The sequence below is a fragment of the Hyla sarda genome, chromosome 5 (genome assembly GCF_029499605.1).
Source record: "Hyla sarda isolate aHylSar1 chromosome 5, aHylSar1.hap1, whole genome shotgun sequence".
In the NCBI taxonomy this organism is placed as follows: domain Eukaryota; kingdom Metazoa; phylum Chordata; class Amphibia; order Anura; family Hylidae; genus Hyla; species Hyla sarda.
In genome coordinates this window covers 182,955,843-182,974,495 of record NC_079193.1, presented here as the reverse complement: position 1 = coordinate 182,974,495, position 18,653 = coordinate 182,955,843, and the positions used below count along the sequence as shown (strand labels likewise).

At 39.5% G+C, this 18,653-nt stretch overlaps 1 protein-coding gene and 1 long non-coding RNA gene across 17 annotated transcripts in view; one reads left to right on the top strand and one right to left on the bottom strand.

Moving 5' to 3' along the window:
- Positions 1–16,543, bottom strand: part of LOC130273670 (uncharacterized) — a 44,727-nt gene extending 28,184 nt beyond the window's left edge. Inside the window, exons 1-2 of the long non-coding RNA XR_008844078.1 lie at positions 16,425–16,543; positions 144–250 (exon numbers count right to left, since the gene is read on the bottom strand). This is a non-coding gene — a long non-coding RNA (uncharacterized LOC130273670). The remainder of the gene's footprint in view (positions 1–143; positions 251–16,424) is intronic.
- Positions 1–17,942, top strand: part of AHRR (aryl hydrocarbon receptor repressor) — a 383,059-nt gene extending 365,117 nt beyond the window's left edge. For all 16 annotated transcript variants that reach the window (XM_056520832.1, XM_056520829.1, XM_056520833.1 and 13 more), the window contains 3 exons: positions 2,116–2,219; positions 7,349–7,490; positions 16,225–17,942. In XM_056520832.1, the coding sequence (XP_056376807.1) occupies positions 2,116–2,219; positions 7,349–7,490; positions 16,225–17,332 (1,354 nt within the window). In that variant the 3' untranslated portion in view covers positions 17,333–17,942. The remainder of the gene's footprint in view (positions 1–2,115; positions 2,220–7,348; positions 7,491–16,224) is intronic.
- Positions 17,943–18,653: the final 711 nt, after the last annotated feature.

Genomic DNA, 18,653 nt, shown 5'->3' with positions numbered 1-18,653 from the left:
ATAGACAGTGCACATGATTGATCTCCACTCGATTCAACAGATTGGACAATGTTCCCCCTATTCTTGGGATGGGTAGGGTTCAAGACTCGGACTAGAGGACTGCATTGAGATTGGCACCCAGTGGGTCCTGCTGAAATACTTACGGACATGGGCGGTATAGGTATGTTGCAGGTGGGAACGGTACCGCTGTGACGTCGGAGAAGGAAGACTTAGCTGTTCAGCATTGTGGATCCCTTTCCACACCTTCTGACTGTTGGCAAATGTGGATAAAAGTTGTTTTTACAGCATAGGAGACATGGAGTGCAAAAACAAAGATTGTACTTTAACCGTTAAAATAAATCAGACCCTAAAAAGCCCCTGTGTTATGGTCATGATCAGAAGCAGTCACAGAATACAGGACTATTAAATCCAGTGACGAAAGGTTCTCTTTCTCTTCTCCAGCAACCCATGGCAACACCAACAGCATAATCAGGGGATAATGTAAATATGTGATCGGTTCGCTCCAACCACTGGAACCTCCACAGATCTTGAAAACAAATGTCCATGTCTCCCAGGTGATTGGAGCAGCAGTGCACATGATCCCTTGTTGCTTCATTCATTCAGAGGTTCTATACATAAGTGTTAGGTGCTCATTTCTATAGGAATTAAATGGAGCGGTGGGTAATCTGCTGCACTGCTGCTCCATTCACCTGGGGGATCTCTGTTCTCATGATCGGTAGGGGTGTGTATAGATAATGATTTTGAATCTTGATGTACCCCCCAGATTAAACTAAAAGATTCCCCCCCTCGCCTCCACATACTGTTCCCTAAAGCCCCCTTTCTCACATATACAGCACTCTGTGGCCCCCTTCTGCACATGTACTACTCCCTATCTCACATATATTGTATCTTATACCCCCCCCTATACTGCTACCTTTACAACCCATATAATGTTCCAACTCCCCCCCATCCGGTATACTGGTCTCCTTACTTTCCTCACACAGCCTCCTCCCTTCCATGCTTTCCCCTGTTGCCTCTTTCTCTTTGTACCCTGTATGTTGAAGGACCTGCAATGACATCATCAGGAAGGTCTTTTACCATACAGTGTAAGTGTGTGCTCTGCTGTATGGGCTGAAGCAGTTGCACAGTCGCTATCCTCCCATATAATTTAGCAAACTTGCTTTGGTCTGTAGATATTCCTTCTTGTCTCTCTATTGTTGAAAGCTGGTAGTCATGGTTCCCGTCCACTAGCTCTGCTTTATAAGCAGTGGTGATGTAACTGCATAGAATTGTTAGAGGAGCTTCTGAGCACACATCAGATTCTCTGATCTGGCTTATCTCAGCCCATTCCTTATGTCTGACAGTTTCAGGCATAGTGCTGTAGCTTGGCAGCTGTCAGACGCAGAAGCAGAGACATGCCTCTGACCCCAGCCTATCCACCAGCAACCCCAGAAGCCTTAGCTGGACAGCAGAAGGAAAGGAAGGTAACAGCCGGATAACAATACCCTTTTTATTGTCCTTTGCTTTAGTGGGTTATATATTTATATAGATAAACACATAAAAAAAACCACTAAATATGTTTAAAAATAAGGATCTTTTCAAATCTGTGTTGTGGTTTCCATTTACAACAGAAACCTCAAAGAGATCCTGTATAATGCTGCTTATTATAATATGACACTCTAAAAAAAACTCCTCTTTCTAAGTATTCCAAGGCTGTTCTGCTATCTGACTTATAAGTTCTATATACTTCATTATCTGTATTTCTTTAGGGTCACACATAACGTATACGCAGCTTATATCACGCTGCGCAAAATCTGCTGTGCAGCGAGAAATACACTGTCTACCGACATGCCTGCAACGCATGGGGCCCCCTACAATTCTCCCTGCATATTTCATGCAGCGCATGTTCCACTGAGCTGCGGAAAATTTGCTGCGTATTAACCTATGAGCAGACACACAGGGCTACCTGGCAGCAGCCCTGTGTGTATGCTCATAGGTGAATATGCAGCAGATTTTCTGCAAAGCAGTGGATTTTGCACTGCGTGAAATACACTGCATATACACTACGCTATGTGACCCTACTCTTAAGTTGTATTATACCTCTCCGTTGTTAAATGATTTTCCTTTTCCCTACAGAGGAAAAGCATTCCCGACCAGTGAAGGGGAAAATAATGGAAGGAATAGCCACCAGGGACAGTGCTTTACAAATATGTTACACAATACAGAAAACCAAATAAAATGTACGTATAAACTGTTAAAGATCCATTAACCTAATGTGATTGGTGCATAATATTACATTCTGCATATTACATTCTACATCTGCATTATAATTTAGTTTTTCTGTTTTTGTCATGTCCGGTCTTTTTTTACTTATATCGGGAACCACTGGGTTTTGTAATGATATCTGTCATTTTGAGGGGAGTACAACACTGTTTGCTGCAATATTCTTTTTGATTGCATCTGAGGACAAGCCTTCAACATAGATGTGAACATAACCTAAGGCTGGGTTTACACATTGTAAAATCATATTACAAATACAGTAGTAAAATAGGTATTAAAAAGGCTGTATTTTTAATGTAATAGTATGCACTATAAAAGCCTATGCAAAAGTGTCCAATGTTGGAATTATGGCCGTGTGTGCACTGAGGCCACTTTTGCGTAGGCTTTTAAAAAACATTATTTTTATTTATTTATTTTTTCAATCAGCTATTCTACGGTTATATTTTAATGGGATTTAATGATGTGTGAACCTCCTAGCCTTTTTCATCTGTGATCAGCTTTTTTTTTTTTTTTGCTGATTACAGATGGAATTGTGTATGTAAAATAAAATACATATACAAAAACAATGTAAGTTTTACTCTACTGAATAGTATATATACAGTTATCGGGGTGTTTGATGGTTTTCAGCCATAAGAGGAAATCAATAGTTGTCTCACATGCATTCAGCAATCATTCACTTTGTGCCTGTAATTTAAGTGGTTCTTTGTCTAATTTTCAACCATTTAGTCTACCCCTAGGTAAAACTTTACTGTGGACAGACAAATTATTCTGCAAATGGGCCTTTTTAAAACTACGACCTATAACTGTATCACATTCTTGATAAAAAGACCATATAGTATTGAATAGACGTATACTAACACTTAAAGGGGTTATTAAGTTTAGAAATAATCTAGTAATGCAGTGAGTTTATTCAGTCCCTGAGTTTCCTCTTAACTGTTTAACCTTGCAGAGGATGTTGGGGTTTTGCCAACCAATCATCTATGATTCTCCCTATGGCAGTCTTAACCCCGTAAGGACCAAGGACGTACTGGTACGTCCTTGGTCCTGCTCCCGTGATATAACGCGGGGTTACACGGTAACCCCGCATCATATCACGGCGGGCCTGGCGTCATAGTGAAGCCGGGACCCGCCGCTAATAGCCGATCGCGGCGCCGCGCGCTATTAACCCTTTAGCCGCGCGCTCAAAAAAAAAAGTGAATGAATATCATTTAACCCCTCCCCTATTAAAAAACACAGTGTAAATAAAAATAAACATATATGGTATCACCGCGTGCGGAAATGTCCGAATTATAAAAATATATCATTAACTAAAGCACTCGGTCAATGGCGTGCGCGCAAAAAAATTCCAAAGTCCAAAATAGTGCATTTTTGGTCACTTTTTATATCATTTAAAAATGAATAAAAAGCAATCAATAAGTCCTGTCATTGCAAAAATGGTACCGTTAAAAACTTCAGATCACTGCGCAAAAAAGCCCTCATACCGCCCCATACACGGAAAAATAAAAAAGTTATAGGGGTCAGAAGATGACAATTTTAAACATATTAATTTTCCTGCATGTAGTTATGATTTTTTCCAGAAGTACGATAAAATCAAACCTATATAAGTAGGGTATCATTTTAACCGTATGGACCTACAGAATAATGATAAGGTGTCATTTTTACCTAAAAATGTATTACGTAGAAACGGAAGCCCCCAAAAGTTACAAAACGGCGGGTTTTTAAAAAAAAATTTGTCGCACAATGATTTTTTTCCGTTTCACCGTAGATTTTTGGGCAAATTAGGTGCAAAATTTAAAGAGTTATGATTTTTTAAAGGCAAGGAGCAAATAACGAAAATGCAAAAACGGAAAAACCCCCGGTCCTTAAGAGGGGAACTCAGGTCATTTTCTTCTTATCCCCTATTCACAGGACACGCCCCCTCCATGCATTTTCTATAGAAGAGTCGTAGATACACGAGTACATCGCTCGTGTATCTCAGGCTCTTCCATAGACAGTTCATGGAGGGGGCATGTCAACCACCACAGCTCTATGCACGAGGATAGCCGGTGTACCGAACACAGTTCTTCCTAACACCGGGGCAGACGGCAGGAGATTGCAGGGGGTCCCAGCGGTTGGTGTGATCTCCTATCCTGTGGATAAGGGATAAGGAGAAAAGTACCAGAGTTCCCCTGCACACATACATGTACCATGCATAATCCTGCACAAGCACAGTTGAAGCTGCACCAGTGCCTCATTCTCTACACATATAAATCTTCTCTGCATCTTGCTAACATTTTTAAATTATGTAAATAACTACAGTGGTCCCTCAAGTTACAATATTAATTGGTTTCAGGACGACCATTGTATGTTGAAACCATTGTATGTTGAGACCATAACTCAACTAACTACAAAAAAGGAAAAAGTGAACATTGAACAAAAATAAGTAGATACAGTAACTAATACAGATAAAGCAAGTCCTTACATATCAAAGTAAGAAAGAGTTGCTGGTGCTGTAATCACTTTCTATATAGAGGACAGGAGCTTCTTCAGGGTCCTATACAGTACACACAATGTCCTAAAAAAAGTAACATGGAACCGCCCTTACCTGGTGTCCAAAGGAGCAGCTAACTGTGACATAGATTAAGAGTAGTAGAGAACATGAAATACGGTACCTCCCTGTACAGTGCATACACTTCAGTAATAAAAGTGTTTTACCAGTAAAATGCCCATTCTGATTGATCAGTTCTTCCAGCCATTGACACATTTCAGAGATCTGGACTGTCTGTAGCATTGTATGTTGAGTCTGGTTTCAAGTTACAATGGTCCTGAAAAGATAATTGTATGTTGGAACTATTGTAAATTGAGGCCATTGTAAGTTGAAGGATCACTGTATAGCTTTAGCTACTTTGCCACATCTCACAGTGTGATGACTAAATATGCCAGATGCTGGATTTTTACATACATTTTTTACTGTCAAGAAAGTGGACATGAATTGGATTATTCTGGTAGAAAACAGAAAATCACTGTTATAGTGGCCTAGGTTTTTGTTGCTGGTGAGAATGATGTCCCTTGATGTCTTTGGCAGATTTCTAGCTAACTGAAGTAATCAGATCACATTTCACTGGTAGTAAATCACCTTATGTGTGACAGGATACATGAGTGCAATGTCAGGATGAATTGTTGACACACATTGAATTTCTTTTACAGTTTTATGTTTGTGTGATTGTGTTTTTTTTTTTTTTTCACAATTTTCAACCGCTTAGTCACTCAAAAGCCTAAAGGCAGTTTTGTTTTTGCAGGTCTTTTTTATCTGCTAAAGAGTACAAAAAAATAATTAAAACGTGTAGAATTGCACACTATTGATTTTTTTGTAAATGTTTTTGCTTCATTTTGCTGTTTAAACTGAAACAGTTTAATTATAATATAAGAATAGACTTTCAATTATAATCTGTCATAGTCATTTTACAGTGGGGATTAAAAGTTTGGGCATCCCAGGTAAAAATTTGTATTAAGGAGCATAAAGAAGCCAAGGGAAGATGGAAAAATCTCCAAAAGTCATCAAATTACAGATTAGACATTCTTATAATATGTCAACAAAAATTAGATTTTATTTCCATCATTTACACTTTCAAAATAACAGAAAACAAAAAATGGCATCTGCAAAAGTTTGGGCACCCTGCAGAATTTATAGCATGCACTGCCCACTTTGCAAAGCTGAGACCTGCCAGTGTCATGGATTGTTCTCAATCATCATCTGGGAAGACCAGGTGATGTCAATCTCAAAGGTTTTAAATGCCCAGACTCATCTGACCTTGCCCCAACAATCAGCACCATGGGTTCTTCTAAGCAGTTGTCTAGAAATCTGAAACTGAAAATAGTTGAGGCTCACAAAGCTGGAGAAGGCTATAAGAAGATAGCATAACGTTTTCAGATGTCAATATCCTCTGTCCGGAATGTAATAAAGAAATGGCAGTCATCAGGAACAGTGGAAGTAAAAGCAAGATCTGGAAGTCCAAGAAAAATATCAGACAGAACAGCTTGCAGGATTGTGAGAAAAACAATTCAAAACCTACGTTTGACTGCACAATCCCTCCAGAAAGATCTGGCAGACACTGGAGTTGTGGTACACTATTCCACTATTAAGAGATACTTGTACAAATATGGTCTTCATGGAAGAGTCATCAGAAGAAAACCTCTTCTACATCCTCACCACAAAAATCTGCATTTGAACTTTGCAAATGAATATATAGAAAAGCCTGATGCATTTTGGAAACAAGTTCTGATGAGGTTAAAATTTTACTTTTTGGCCCGAATGAGCAAAGGTACGTTTGGAGAAGAAGGGGAACAGAATTTAATGAAAAGAACCTCTGTCCAACTGTTAAACATGGGGGTGGATCAATCATGCTTTGGGGTTGTATTGTAGCCAGTGGCACAGGGAACATCTCACGAGTAGAAGGGAAAATGGATTCAATAAAATTTCAGCAAATTTTGGATGCTAACTTGATGCCATCTGTGAAAAAGCTGAAGTTAAAGAGAGGATGGCTTCTACAAATGGATAATGATCCTAAACACACCTCGAAATCCATGGGGGATTACATCAAGAGGCGTAAACTGAAGGTTTTGCCATGGCCTTCACAATCTCCTGACCTCAACATAATTGAAAATCTATGGATAGACCTTAAAAGAGCAGTGCGTGACAGACAGCCCAGAAATCTCAAAGAACTGGAAGACTTTTGTTAGGAAGAATGGGCAAAGATACCTCAAACAAGAATTGAAAGACTCTTGGCTGGCTACAAAAAGCGTTTACAAACTGTAATACTTGCCAAAGGGGGCAGTACAAGATATTAACTCTGCAGGGTGCCTAAACTTTTGCAGACACCATTTTTTTTGTTTTCTGTTATTTTGAAAGTGTAAATGATGGAAATAAAATCTAACTTTTTTTTTTTTACATATTATAAGAATGTCTAATCTGTAATTTGATGCCTTTTGGAGATTTTTCCATCTTTCCTTGGCTTCTTTATGCACATTAATACAAATTTTTACCTGGGGTGCCCAAACTTTGGATCCCCACTGTAGGAGAATAATTAAAATCTGTTTCCTTCCCCAATAGTAATGAATACTGTTGACAGTGGAATTTCATTATTGAAAGTCAGAACAAATGAAGACCAGTGGGTGTGGGTTGAGGCAAACGCTCCAATACTGTACAGAAATGGATGTTCAGACTACGTAGTTGTCCCACCACAAGCTCAGAGGTAAGAAATATCTGAGCTAATATAATAAAAATATTGTATATACTGTACGTTATAACTTACACAGCTTGATTCAAATGCAATGGAACTCAGTTGTTAGAAATCTTGTCTTTCTGAAATGGTATCCCAACATGAGTTTGTGCTGTACTCTGAATTGTGTCAATCATCAAAATTAAGTCTATAATAAATTCTCAGTGGTAACAGTGTAGTCAAAAGCATAAATTTCATAGAGGCACACCGAGCAACTGCTATCCAGCCCGCATTGAATTCCCACTTTCAACACACAGTCACACATTAGCCTGTAGCAACTAGTAAAGGGGCTCCCATATAAATCCATATCCACTAGGAGATTTCTCCTAGCGCTGAGAGGCTACAACCGGTTTGTTTCACGCGCTGCTGCGCGCTTCGTCCGGCCTATCCAAGATTTGTAAATTACTTCTATTAAAAAATCTTAATAATTTCAGTACTTATGAGCTGCTGAAGTTTAGTTGTTCTTTTCTGTCTAAGTTCTCTCTGATGACACCTGTCTGGGGAACTGTCCAGAGTAGAAGCAAATTCTCATAGCAAACCTCTTCTACTCTGTGCAGTTCCCGAGACAAGCAGAGATGTCAGCAGAGAGCACTGTTGCCAGACAGAAAAGAACAACTCAACTTCAGCAGCTGATAATTATTGGAAGGATTAAGATTTTTTAATAGAAGTAGTTTACAAATCTGTTTAACTTTCTGGAGCCAGTTAATATAAAAAATAAAGTTTTTTTTCCTGGAATACCCCTTTAATAATACAGATGTGGCCAACATCGTTGGTGCTCTTGTTACAGACACAAAAAAAAACACATTAACTGAGTTAATTGATTAAATGAAAAATTAACTGATAAAACATTGCTTTTGAACTATGGTTCAAAAAATTATTTTGAAAAATAAAATAATGAAACTGGCCTAGACAAAAATGATGGTATCTGAACTTAATATTTTGTCGCACAACCTTTTGAGGCAGTCACTGCAATAAAGCAATTTCTGTAACTCTTAATGAGACATCTGCACTTGTCTGAAGTTACCTTGGCCCACTTCTCATAAACTTACTGCTCCAGCTGTGGTCAGTTTAAAAAGTGACTTCTCCAAACTGCATGTTTAACCTCCTTTCACTGATGTTCAATCAAATTCAGATCAGTGCTCATAGAAGGCCACCTCAGTGTTTTGCTTTTAGTCATTCTAAGGGTACGTTCACATGAGCGGATTTTCACAGCGGATTTCACTGTGGATCTGCTGGTGTAGGCCCGCTCTATGCTATGCAATACACCGCTACGAGCAGACACACTGCGATGTGCGAGTCGCAGTATACTCGCACATCGCGGGAGCTCTCTGCCTAGCTCAGAGCAGGGAGAGAGACCACGATGTGCGAGTACACCGTGCACATCGCTGCAGTGTGTCTGCTCGTCGCAGCGTATTGCCGCTATGAGCAGGCACATGTAAAGACAGCATAGAGCGGGCCTTCACCAGCGGATCCGCAGCATTATATACGCTGTAAATCCGCTCGTGTGAACGTACCCTTAGTCTGTTTTTACATGTTTGTTGATGGTCATTATTATGTTGGAGGACCCATGCCCTAAGACTAAGCTTCCTGAAACTAGGCTGAACATTTTGTTTTAGAATGCATTTACAGTATTGAAACTTAAATCTGTACAGTGTAGACATCTTATCCCCTATCCAAAGGATAAGATGTCAGATCCCCACGTGACGTCATGGCTCCGCTCCTCGTGACATCACGGCCTGTCCCCCTTACTGCAAGTCTATGGCAGGGGGCGTGACGACCACCGCGCCCCCTCCCATAGACTTGTATTGAAAGGGGCGGGCCGTTACGTCACGAGGGGCAGAGCCGTGACGTAACGATGCTCCGGCCCCTGTATTGCGCGTCATTACGTGCAGAGCGAACTCACTCTGTACTGTAATGATAGCGCTGTGCCGCAGCGGGGATTCCGGGGCTCCCCAGCAGCGGCACCGCGGCGATCTGACATCTTATCCCCTATCCTTTGGATAGGGGATAAGATGTCTAGGAGCGGAGTACCCCTTTTAGACACATGGGGGGGGGGTTATTTATCATTGTATTCTATTGCTTTTTTTGGTCTACAATTGCAAATTTTTGTTATTTTTGTGCTAATTGTGGGGTTTTTTGGGGGTTTTTTTTTTTTCAAAGTTCTAAAATCCATAATTTTGACCTTTTGGTGTTGCTAGACCATTTTTTAAGGTGACGGATGCAGTGGTCATGAATTTAATATCTGCGTGTTAGAATTTTGCGCAAATTTTGCCACAACTGGTGCAAAAAAAAAACCACAAATCTAGATCCCCCGACCAGGTCTATAAAAGTGAAAGAGAGGGGGAGGGAGAGAGGGAGAGGCGGAGAGAGAGGGGGGAGAGAGAGAAAACCTCTCCTGCTCTGGACAGTTCCTGACATGGACAGAATTGTCAGCAGAGAACACTGTGGTCAAACTGGAAAGAACTTCACCAATATCTCTGTAGTATATCTGTAGTATACAGCAGATGATAAGTACTGAAAGGGTTAAGATTTTTAAATAGAAGTCATTTACAAATCTTAACTTTCTGGTACCAGTTTATTTGAAAAAAAAATTCCACCGGAGTTCCCCTTTAAGTCCACTTTGGCTCAAACAGGGATGGATTGTGGGATCTGACACTGATGGCCACAACTAGGGAGGTTGTTACATGCCTGTGGACCTTCTGAATAATATGTGCAACTGTAGTCACAGGAACATCAAGCTGTTTGAAGATGGTATTATAACCTTTTCCTTTAACATGCTTGTCTATAATTTTCTTGCTAATCTCCCGAGACAACTTTCTACTTGGCTTTCTGTGGTCCAACACCATGGTGGTAAACACCATGGGGGAGATTTATCAAAGCATTTAGTAGATTTTTTTTGCTTAAAATTGTCGCAAAAAAGTCGCAAGTGCGACTAATCTCTTTTTTCTGCAACTTTTTAATTGTGCAGTGTCCTAAGCAAAAAATAAAAATCTTAATTACCAAAGCAAAAAGTGATTTTTGACTTGCAGTGGTCAGAGATTTATCAAGTGCGAAAGTCGCAAAAAAGTCGTATGGCATGAAAAAACTTACTAAATTTACTCCAGCTCAGACATGGAGCAGAAAAAGCCACTACCAAAGTAAAAAAAGGAAAAAGTGCTTATGTGAAAGAAATTTATCAACAGGCTGAAACCAGTTGATAAATAGTGTTGCTCGCGAATATTCGCAATGCAGATTTTATTGGAAGCAGAGAGGGATGATCACTGTGATGTGTACTGTGAAAAATATTCGCGAATATAGCACTATATATTCACAATTACGAATATTCGTTCTTTTTTTTTTCACAGTACACATCACTTCACAGTACACATCACAGTGATCATCCCTCTCTGCTTCCAGCTTGTGTGGTGTAAAGAAGGCTCTAATACTACTGTGTCAGACAGGCGTGCAAATTTTTGCAAATGCAAAAATTTGCATATGCTAATTTTCGCATGTGCGAATTTCCGCATATGCTAATTTTGGCATATGCGAAAATAAAACGCAAATATTATGAATATGTGAATTTAGCGAATATATGATGAATATTCATCCATATATTTGCGAAATATCACGAATTCGAATATGGCCAATGCCGCTCAACACTATTGATAAATACATCGCACATAAGCAAAAACATTGTAAGAAAAAAATAACTAGAAAAAGGAATACATAAGCAAACATTGATAAATATTCCCCCCATGATCCCAAACAGCACAGTGACTACTTCTCAAATAGGCAGACCGACTGATTACAAGTTTGGAGACACTTCTAATTCTGATTCTAATTGCAGGACACACCCTTTTCCCTTTTGTCAAATTATTTCCTATCTTTTCTAGGGGTATCATCATTTTTGTCCAGGCTAGTTTTATTATTTAGTTTTTTTTTTTTTTTTTATGATTCTGTTGAACCACAATTTAAAAGCAATGTCTGAATGTCATCAGTTAATTTTCAGTACATTATTACTTTTGTCAGTTAAAATAGCTCTCTACATTTAAAAAAATAATAATAAAATATGCTATTAATAAATGAATAAATAAAATTCTCCTTATGACTCAACCGCTTAGGCTTGACTTGAAAATGGGACAACAAAGCATTCCTTTTTGCATGTATACATGCTTTACGAATGCAGGTATTTACTATTACCTAATTCCAAAAAGCATATCTTTAGACCATTATTTTTTTATTCAAGCAAATTCTACAAGTCCTTAGAAATATCCCTTCAGGAGTATTTAAAATAAGATGATGAGGATGTGCTGATGAGGCATGAATAATGGTATTCGCAAATGTGCTCTTGCATAAGTCCATAAAGACAAAACCCTGATTGTTAATATGCGTTTGAATATCCAGAAAATCTATCTTTTGATGCTAATCTTATATGTAAGTTTTATATTGACTGAATCCTCACAGCTGTTCCCTGGAGAAGAAGAGGGCTTCTTTAAAAAAGTTATAGTACGTAAGTAGTAGGGCCTCACGTCTGCCTTAGCGACTACACCTTGCGGATCAAAAACTAAAGAAAAATATTTATAAAGGTGCCGTAAAACTTAGCATTTAATTGTATAGCTAGATAAAATTCACCACAATATTAGTGCAATGTAATAATACTATCACCAAATAATAATAATAGATAATTAATGTATGTATCCTATTTATGATGATCGCCTGGTACGTTTAAGCGAACCATTCACAATACATATCTGATTACTTTAAGTATGCGTAAAGATAACCCCAAGTATACCCGACGCGTTTCTGCCTGGTTAAGTTTACTCATTATCACATAGATAACCAGGCTTCCTCAGGGGTAACACAACACACAAAGGGTTAATTAAACACCCAAAAGGGTTAATAATCCTATATAGAGAATAATATGAATGGTCACAGCCTTTGATGACCACATTTATTAAAGTGCAACACTGCAGCTCTAGACCGCTCCAGGTGGAGCAAACATTAGATTATATTAAAGGATTTGTTCATCCAATGCAAGACACCTCCCCTCTGGGTAACGATAAACCCACTCTGGAATGATACCAATGATAGTGCGGGGTTGTCTCAAAAATGCCTCCTATATGAATAATTCCAGGTCCACTGTACTGTAAATAGATGTACCAGATAGCACTGAACTATAGGAGACCCGACCTGAGCTGCAGTGAAGAAAGGCGAACAATCGCGCACGTCCTGCAGTGGCAGGGGACCCGACCGTCTGCCGGGATACACGCTGTGTATCCCGGCAGACGGTCGGGTCCCCTGCCACTGCAGGACGTGCGCGATTGTTCGCCTTTCTTCACTGCAGCTCAGGTCGGGTCTCCTATAGTTCAGTGCTATCTGGTACATCTATTTACAGTACAGTGGACCTGGAATTATTCATATAGGAGGCATTTTTGAGACAACCCCGCACTATCATTGGTATCATTCCAGAGTGGGTTTATCGTTACCCAGAGGGGAGGTGTCTTGCATTGGATGAACAAATCCTTTAATATAATCTAATGTTTGCTCCACCTGGAGCGGTCTAGAGCTGCAGTGTTGCACTTTAATAAATGTGGTCATCAAAGGCTGTGACCATTCATATTATTCTCTATATAGGATTATTAACCCTTTTGGGTGTTTAATTAACCCTTTGTGTGTTGTGTTACCCCTGAGGAAGCCTGGTTATCTATGTGATAATGAGTAAACTTAACCAGGCAGAAACGCGTCGGGTATACTTGGGGTTATCTTTACGCATACTTAAAGTAATCAGATATGTATTGTGAATGGTTCGCTTAAACGTACCAGGCGATCATCATAAATAGGATACATACATTAATTATCTATTATTATTATTTGGTGATAGTATTATTACATTGCACTAATATTGTGGTGAATTTTATCTAGCTATACAATTAAATGCTAAGTTTTACGGCACCTTTATAAATATTTTTCTTTACTTCTTTAAAAAAGAAGTTATGGGATTACATGCAAAAATGGTTGTCACAACTAAATATGAAAATGCTGATGTTTTTCTAGGAAATCAAAACATAATTCACTTTTTCAATTTAGTTTTTTTTGTGTCTCTGCAACATGTTATTTAATAAAGGGGTATTCCAGGCAAAAACTTTTTTTTATATATCAACTGGCTCCGGAAAGTTAAACAGATTTGTAAATTACTTCTATTAAAAAATCTTAATCATTCCAATAGTTATTAGTTTCTGAAGTTTTCTGTCTAAGTACTCAATGATGATGTCACGTCCCCGGAGCTGTGCAGTTCCTATGGGGATATTTTCCCATCATGCACAGCTCCCGGGACATGAGTCATCAGAGAGCAGTTAGACAGAAAACAACAACTCAACTTCAGAAGCTAATAACTATTGGAAGGATTAAATGGGCACTGTCACCAACTTTATTTTTTGATATGTTGTAGTACTTATGTACTACAACATATCTCTAATATACTTTTATTATTTTTTTTTTTTTCATTAAAAAGGTTTAATTTACATTTAAAAACCGGCCACTGAAAAAGGACTGATTTTGGAGTGGCAATCAGTCCTTTTTCAGTTAGGCTGCACTTGCTCCCTGCCTGTAAATCAGACAGGCGGGAGCGAGCGCATTGGCTCCCCGGCCACTGGCTGGGAGGCCACTCCTCCCGCATATCGCCGCCACCTCGTTGCCGCCGCTGTCCCTGCACGCCCGCTGCCGGACTCTGCAGTAACTGCAAGTGTAATAAGGGAACGGGGTATGCGGGGCAGGGGGGGGAGGAGGGAACAGGCTAGTGCCGTAGCGGGGGGGGGGGGGGGGGGGAACAGGCTAGCAAAAAAAAAAAATTGGATGGTGGGAGCTACCCTTTAAGATTTTTTAATCAAAGTAATTTACAAATCCGTTTAACTTTCCGGAGCCAGTTGATATATGAAAACATTTTTGGCCTGGAATACCCCTTTTAGAGTGCACTTTCTTTTGCATTAAAAAATATATAAACATATTTTGTATGGATGTATTCACACACAGTGAATCCGTTGCATATTTAAAGTTGCAGATGTAGAATTGAAGATGTGCAGTTGTAAACCCGGCAGTCACAGATTTTAAAACATTAGAATTTTCTTGTCAAATCAGCAGTTTACTCGCAATTGCGGATTTTACAACTGAAAGTCTGCAGTGAATCCTGTGTGTGTGAATGCCGGATTTTTTTTATTCTAATGCTTTACTTATTAACATACAGTCATGGCCGTAAATGTTGGCACCCCTGAAATTTTTCAAGAAAATGAAGCATTTCTCACAGAAAAGGATTGCAGTAACACATGTTTTGCTATACACATGTTTATTCTCTTTGTGTGTATTGGAACTAAACAAAAAAAGAGGGGGGGGGGAAGCAAATTGGACATAATGTCACACCAAACTCCAAAAATGGTCTGGCACCCATAACTTAATATTTGGTTGCACACCCTTTGGAAAAAATTACTTAAATCAGTCACTTCCTATAACCATCAATAAGCTTCTTACACCTCTCAGCCGGAATGTTGGACCACTCTTCCTTCGCAAACTGCTGTTGGAAGGGCGCCTTTTCCCAACAGCAATTTTAAGATCTCTCAACAGGTTTTCAATAGGATTTAGATCTGGACTCATTGCTGGCCACTTCAGAACTCTCCAGCACTTTGTCACCATCCATTTCTGGGTGCTTTTTGGCGTATGTTTGGGGTCATTGTCCTGCTGAAAGACCCAAGATCTTGGACACAAACCCAGCTTTCTGACACTGGGCTGGACAGTACAACCCAAAATCCATTGGTAATCATAAGATTTCATGATGCCAGTGCCAGAGGCAGCAAAACAACCCCAAAACATCATTGAACCTCCACCATATTTCACTGTAGTTACTGTGTTCTTTTCATTGTAGGCCTCATTTTTTGGGGGGGTAAACAGTAGAATGATGTGCTTTACCAAAAAGCTCTATCTTGGTCTCATCTATCCAAAAGAAGTTTTCCCAGAAGGATTTTGGCTTACTCAAGTTCATTTTGGCAAAATGTAGTCTTGCTTTTTTTATGTCTGTGTCAGCAGTGGGGTCCTACTGGGTCTCCTGACATAGCATTTCATTTCATTTAAATGTCCGCGGATAGTTCGCGCTGACACTGATGCTCCCTGAGCCCTCAGGACAGCTTGAATATCTTTGGAACTTGTTTGGGGCTGCTTATCCACCATCCGGACTATCCTGCGTTGACACCTTTAATTCATTTTTCTCTTCACTCCATGCCAAGGGAGATTAGCTACAGTGTAATGGTTGCAAACTTCTTAATAATGTTGCGCACTGTGGACAAAGGCAAATCTAGATTTCTGGAGATGGACTTGTAATCTTGAGATTGTTGATATTTTTCCACAATTTTGGTTCTCAAGTCCTTTAAAGGAGCATCACATGCTTGAAAGAATCTTATTTATCCACAATTTTGAAAGGGTGCCAATAATTTTGTCCAACCTATTTTTGGAGTTAGGTGTGGCATTATGTCCAATTTCCTTTTTTTCATCCCTTTTTGTGGTTTAGTTCCAAGACACACAGAGGGAATAAACATGTGCATAGCAGAACATGTCTTACTGCAATCCTTTTGTGTGAGAAATTCTTAATTTTCTTGAAAATTTTCAGGAGTGCCAACATTTACGGCCATGACTGTATAAAGATCTGAGTTAATCTTTTTCATGGTATATATATGCTTTATTTCAGGGATGAGGAGGCCCAAATTAAAAAACAGAACATGCTTGGTATGAAAGGAAACAGGGAAGTTCCTGCATGTAATGGTTCAAGTGAATCACCAGCACTGTTGAAGCAGCATTTGACATGGGGAAAACATGAGAAGGAAGATATGGAGATTAAGTTTCACACAACCAAGACTGATTCGTTTGTGCATGAGGAAACCTACTTACCTAAGTATTTTTCTAACGTGCAAAATCACTGTAACAACAGCAGTGGATGGACAGTAAAGAATCCTGTTGGGTCTAGGTCTGGACACCAGTTGTTAGGCACATTCTCAAGCAGATCAGGGAGGCCCATTTACAACACGGACCAAAGTCATCCCGGAATGCATCTGACAGGTCGTCCCCATCGTGGTGGTATTGAGAACTTTCCGGCATATCATGGTCTGCAGCATCATTCTGTAGATTCTTACCCTACAGATAACATCAAAATGGAAAATGCTTTTGTAACTCAAGATGTCTTATATGACTCAGGTTTGCCTTTGAACATCCCGATTAAAACTGAAAATGACTCTGATTCTGAGGGCAGATCTGACCCTTACCCAAAGTCACATGGTCACGGATGGGTGAGTGAGAGTAATGTCCTAAAGAAAACCTTGATGGACTTCCCTGAAGGGCTTCATCTTAAGACTGAATCGAGCCTCAGTGTACAAAATTCATGTCTGAAACCAAAGCATCATATATATCCAACTCATAGGGGACATTGTTTTGTTCCAACTGCACATATGAACCATATAAACACAACCGGACCTTTTAAAGGTGTGTACAATAAGGATCCAACGCGATTTTATCCTCAAAAGTGCAACTACCTAGACAGTGTACTGAGCCAGGAGGGGGCAGATTGTTTAAGTAGTCCACTTTATGCAGCAGATGATAAGAATCAGGCTGACCAATTTTATAAGCTGCAATGTGAGTTTAAAGCTCATAATATTGTTCAAAATATCAAGCGTGAGCCCCTGGACTCGCCTCCATGGGTTGAGAGTGATCAGGTACCAGCACTCTACCAAAAAAACACACTGATGGGTTTTTTACCTGGCCAGATGCCACACAATGCAGCTGAATATGCATACATTCAATAAGATTTGCATTTCTTATTTGAATTTTAGATAAAATAATATATTGCACTATTTCAACATAAGGTCTCTTTTATATGTATAGCTTACACTGTGGTAAAAGTGCGGTCGGTGCTAAAGCCTTATGTACTAGGCAGATGTTTGGAAAACTGCTTTTTTTCTCAAGAAATGCAACTATTTTTCCCATGTGTTACCACTAAGGATAAAAAAAAGTTTTTGCTTCTGTGGAAAATGATTTTATTTTATGAGATGTTCACACATTTTCTATGTTTTCTAACTCCTCAGACTATGTGGCATTCCCTAAAAGGGTGTGTTTTTTATAAGTCCTTTTTGTTAAATGAAGGATGACAGTATTAACAATTTGACATACACTGATTTTTGCCTTGATGAATATTGGACTGAATGTATTGGATTGGCACCTTAACAATAAGAAAACTGACAGAAGAAAACCACACAAATAGTTTTTGCTTTAGACAGCTTTACACTCTGATCATTGCTTTAGCTTTTTCCTTTTTTATACAAATGTATTTATAGAAAAACTGTCAGACCTTTATTTCCTATGTTAAAATTACAATCATTTAGCTGATTGTTAGCTAAAAGCAGGAAATGTGTCAATGAAGAGTAAAACAATAAAATATTATGTTTGCTTGATATCATTATTGCTTACTTCACAAAGTGAGTGGTGGCCCATAAGAGACTCCAGTTGTGTGTGTGTGTGTGTGTGTGTGTATACAGTGTAAGATTAAAAATCCCTTTTAGACATTACATGTTCTGTTCTGTTAAAGGAAATCTGTGAGCTCTCTTTGCTACAGAAACTAATGGATATTTGTTAGGGTATACAAACACACTGTAACTTTCTTGGAGAAGATGGTTGCAAAAATGATGTCATTGAGATGGGGCCTAGTTGCTTAACCCCTTAAGGACCAAGGACGTATGAGTACGTCCTTGGTCCCGCTCCCGTGATATAATGCGGGGTCCCACGGTGACCCCGCATCATATCACGGCGGGCCCGGCGTCATAGTGAAGCCTGTAATAGCGCGCGGCACTGATCGCGGTGCCGTGCGCTATTAACCCTTTAGCCGCGCACTCAAAGCTGAGCCACGCGGTTAAAAGTGAAAGTAAAAGTGCCCGGCTAGCTCAGGGAGCTGTTCGGGATCGGCGCGGTATAATCGCGGCATCCCGAACAGCTGTACTACGGGAGGAAGGTCTCTTACCTTCCTTCCTGCAGTCCGATCGCCGATTGAATGCTTCAAGCCTGAGATCCAGGCTTGAGCAATCAATCGCCGAAAACCCTGTTCAATGCATCCCTATGGAGATGCATTGAACA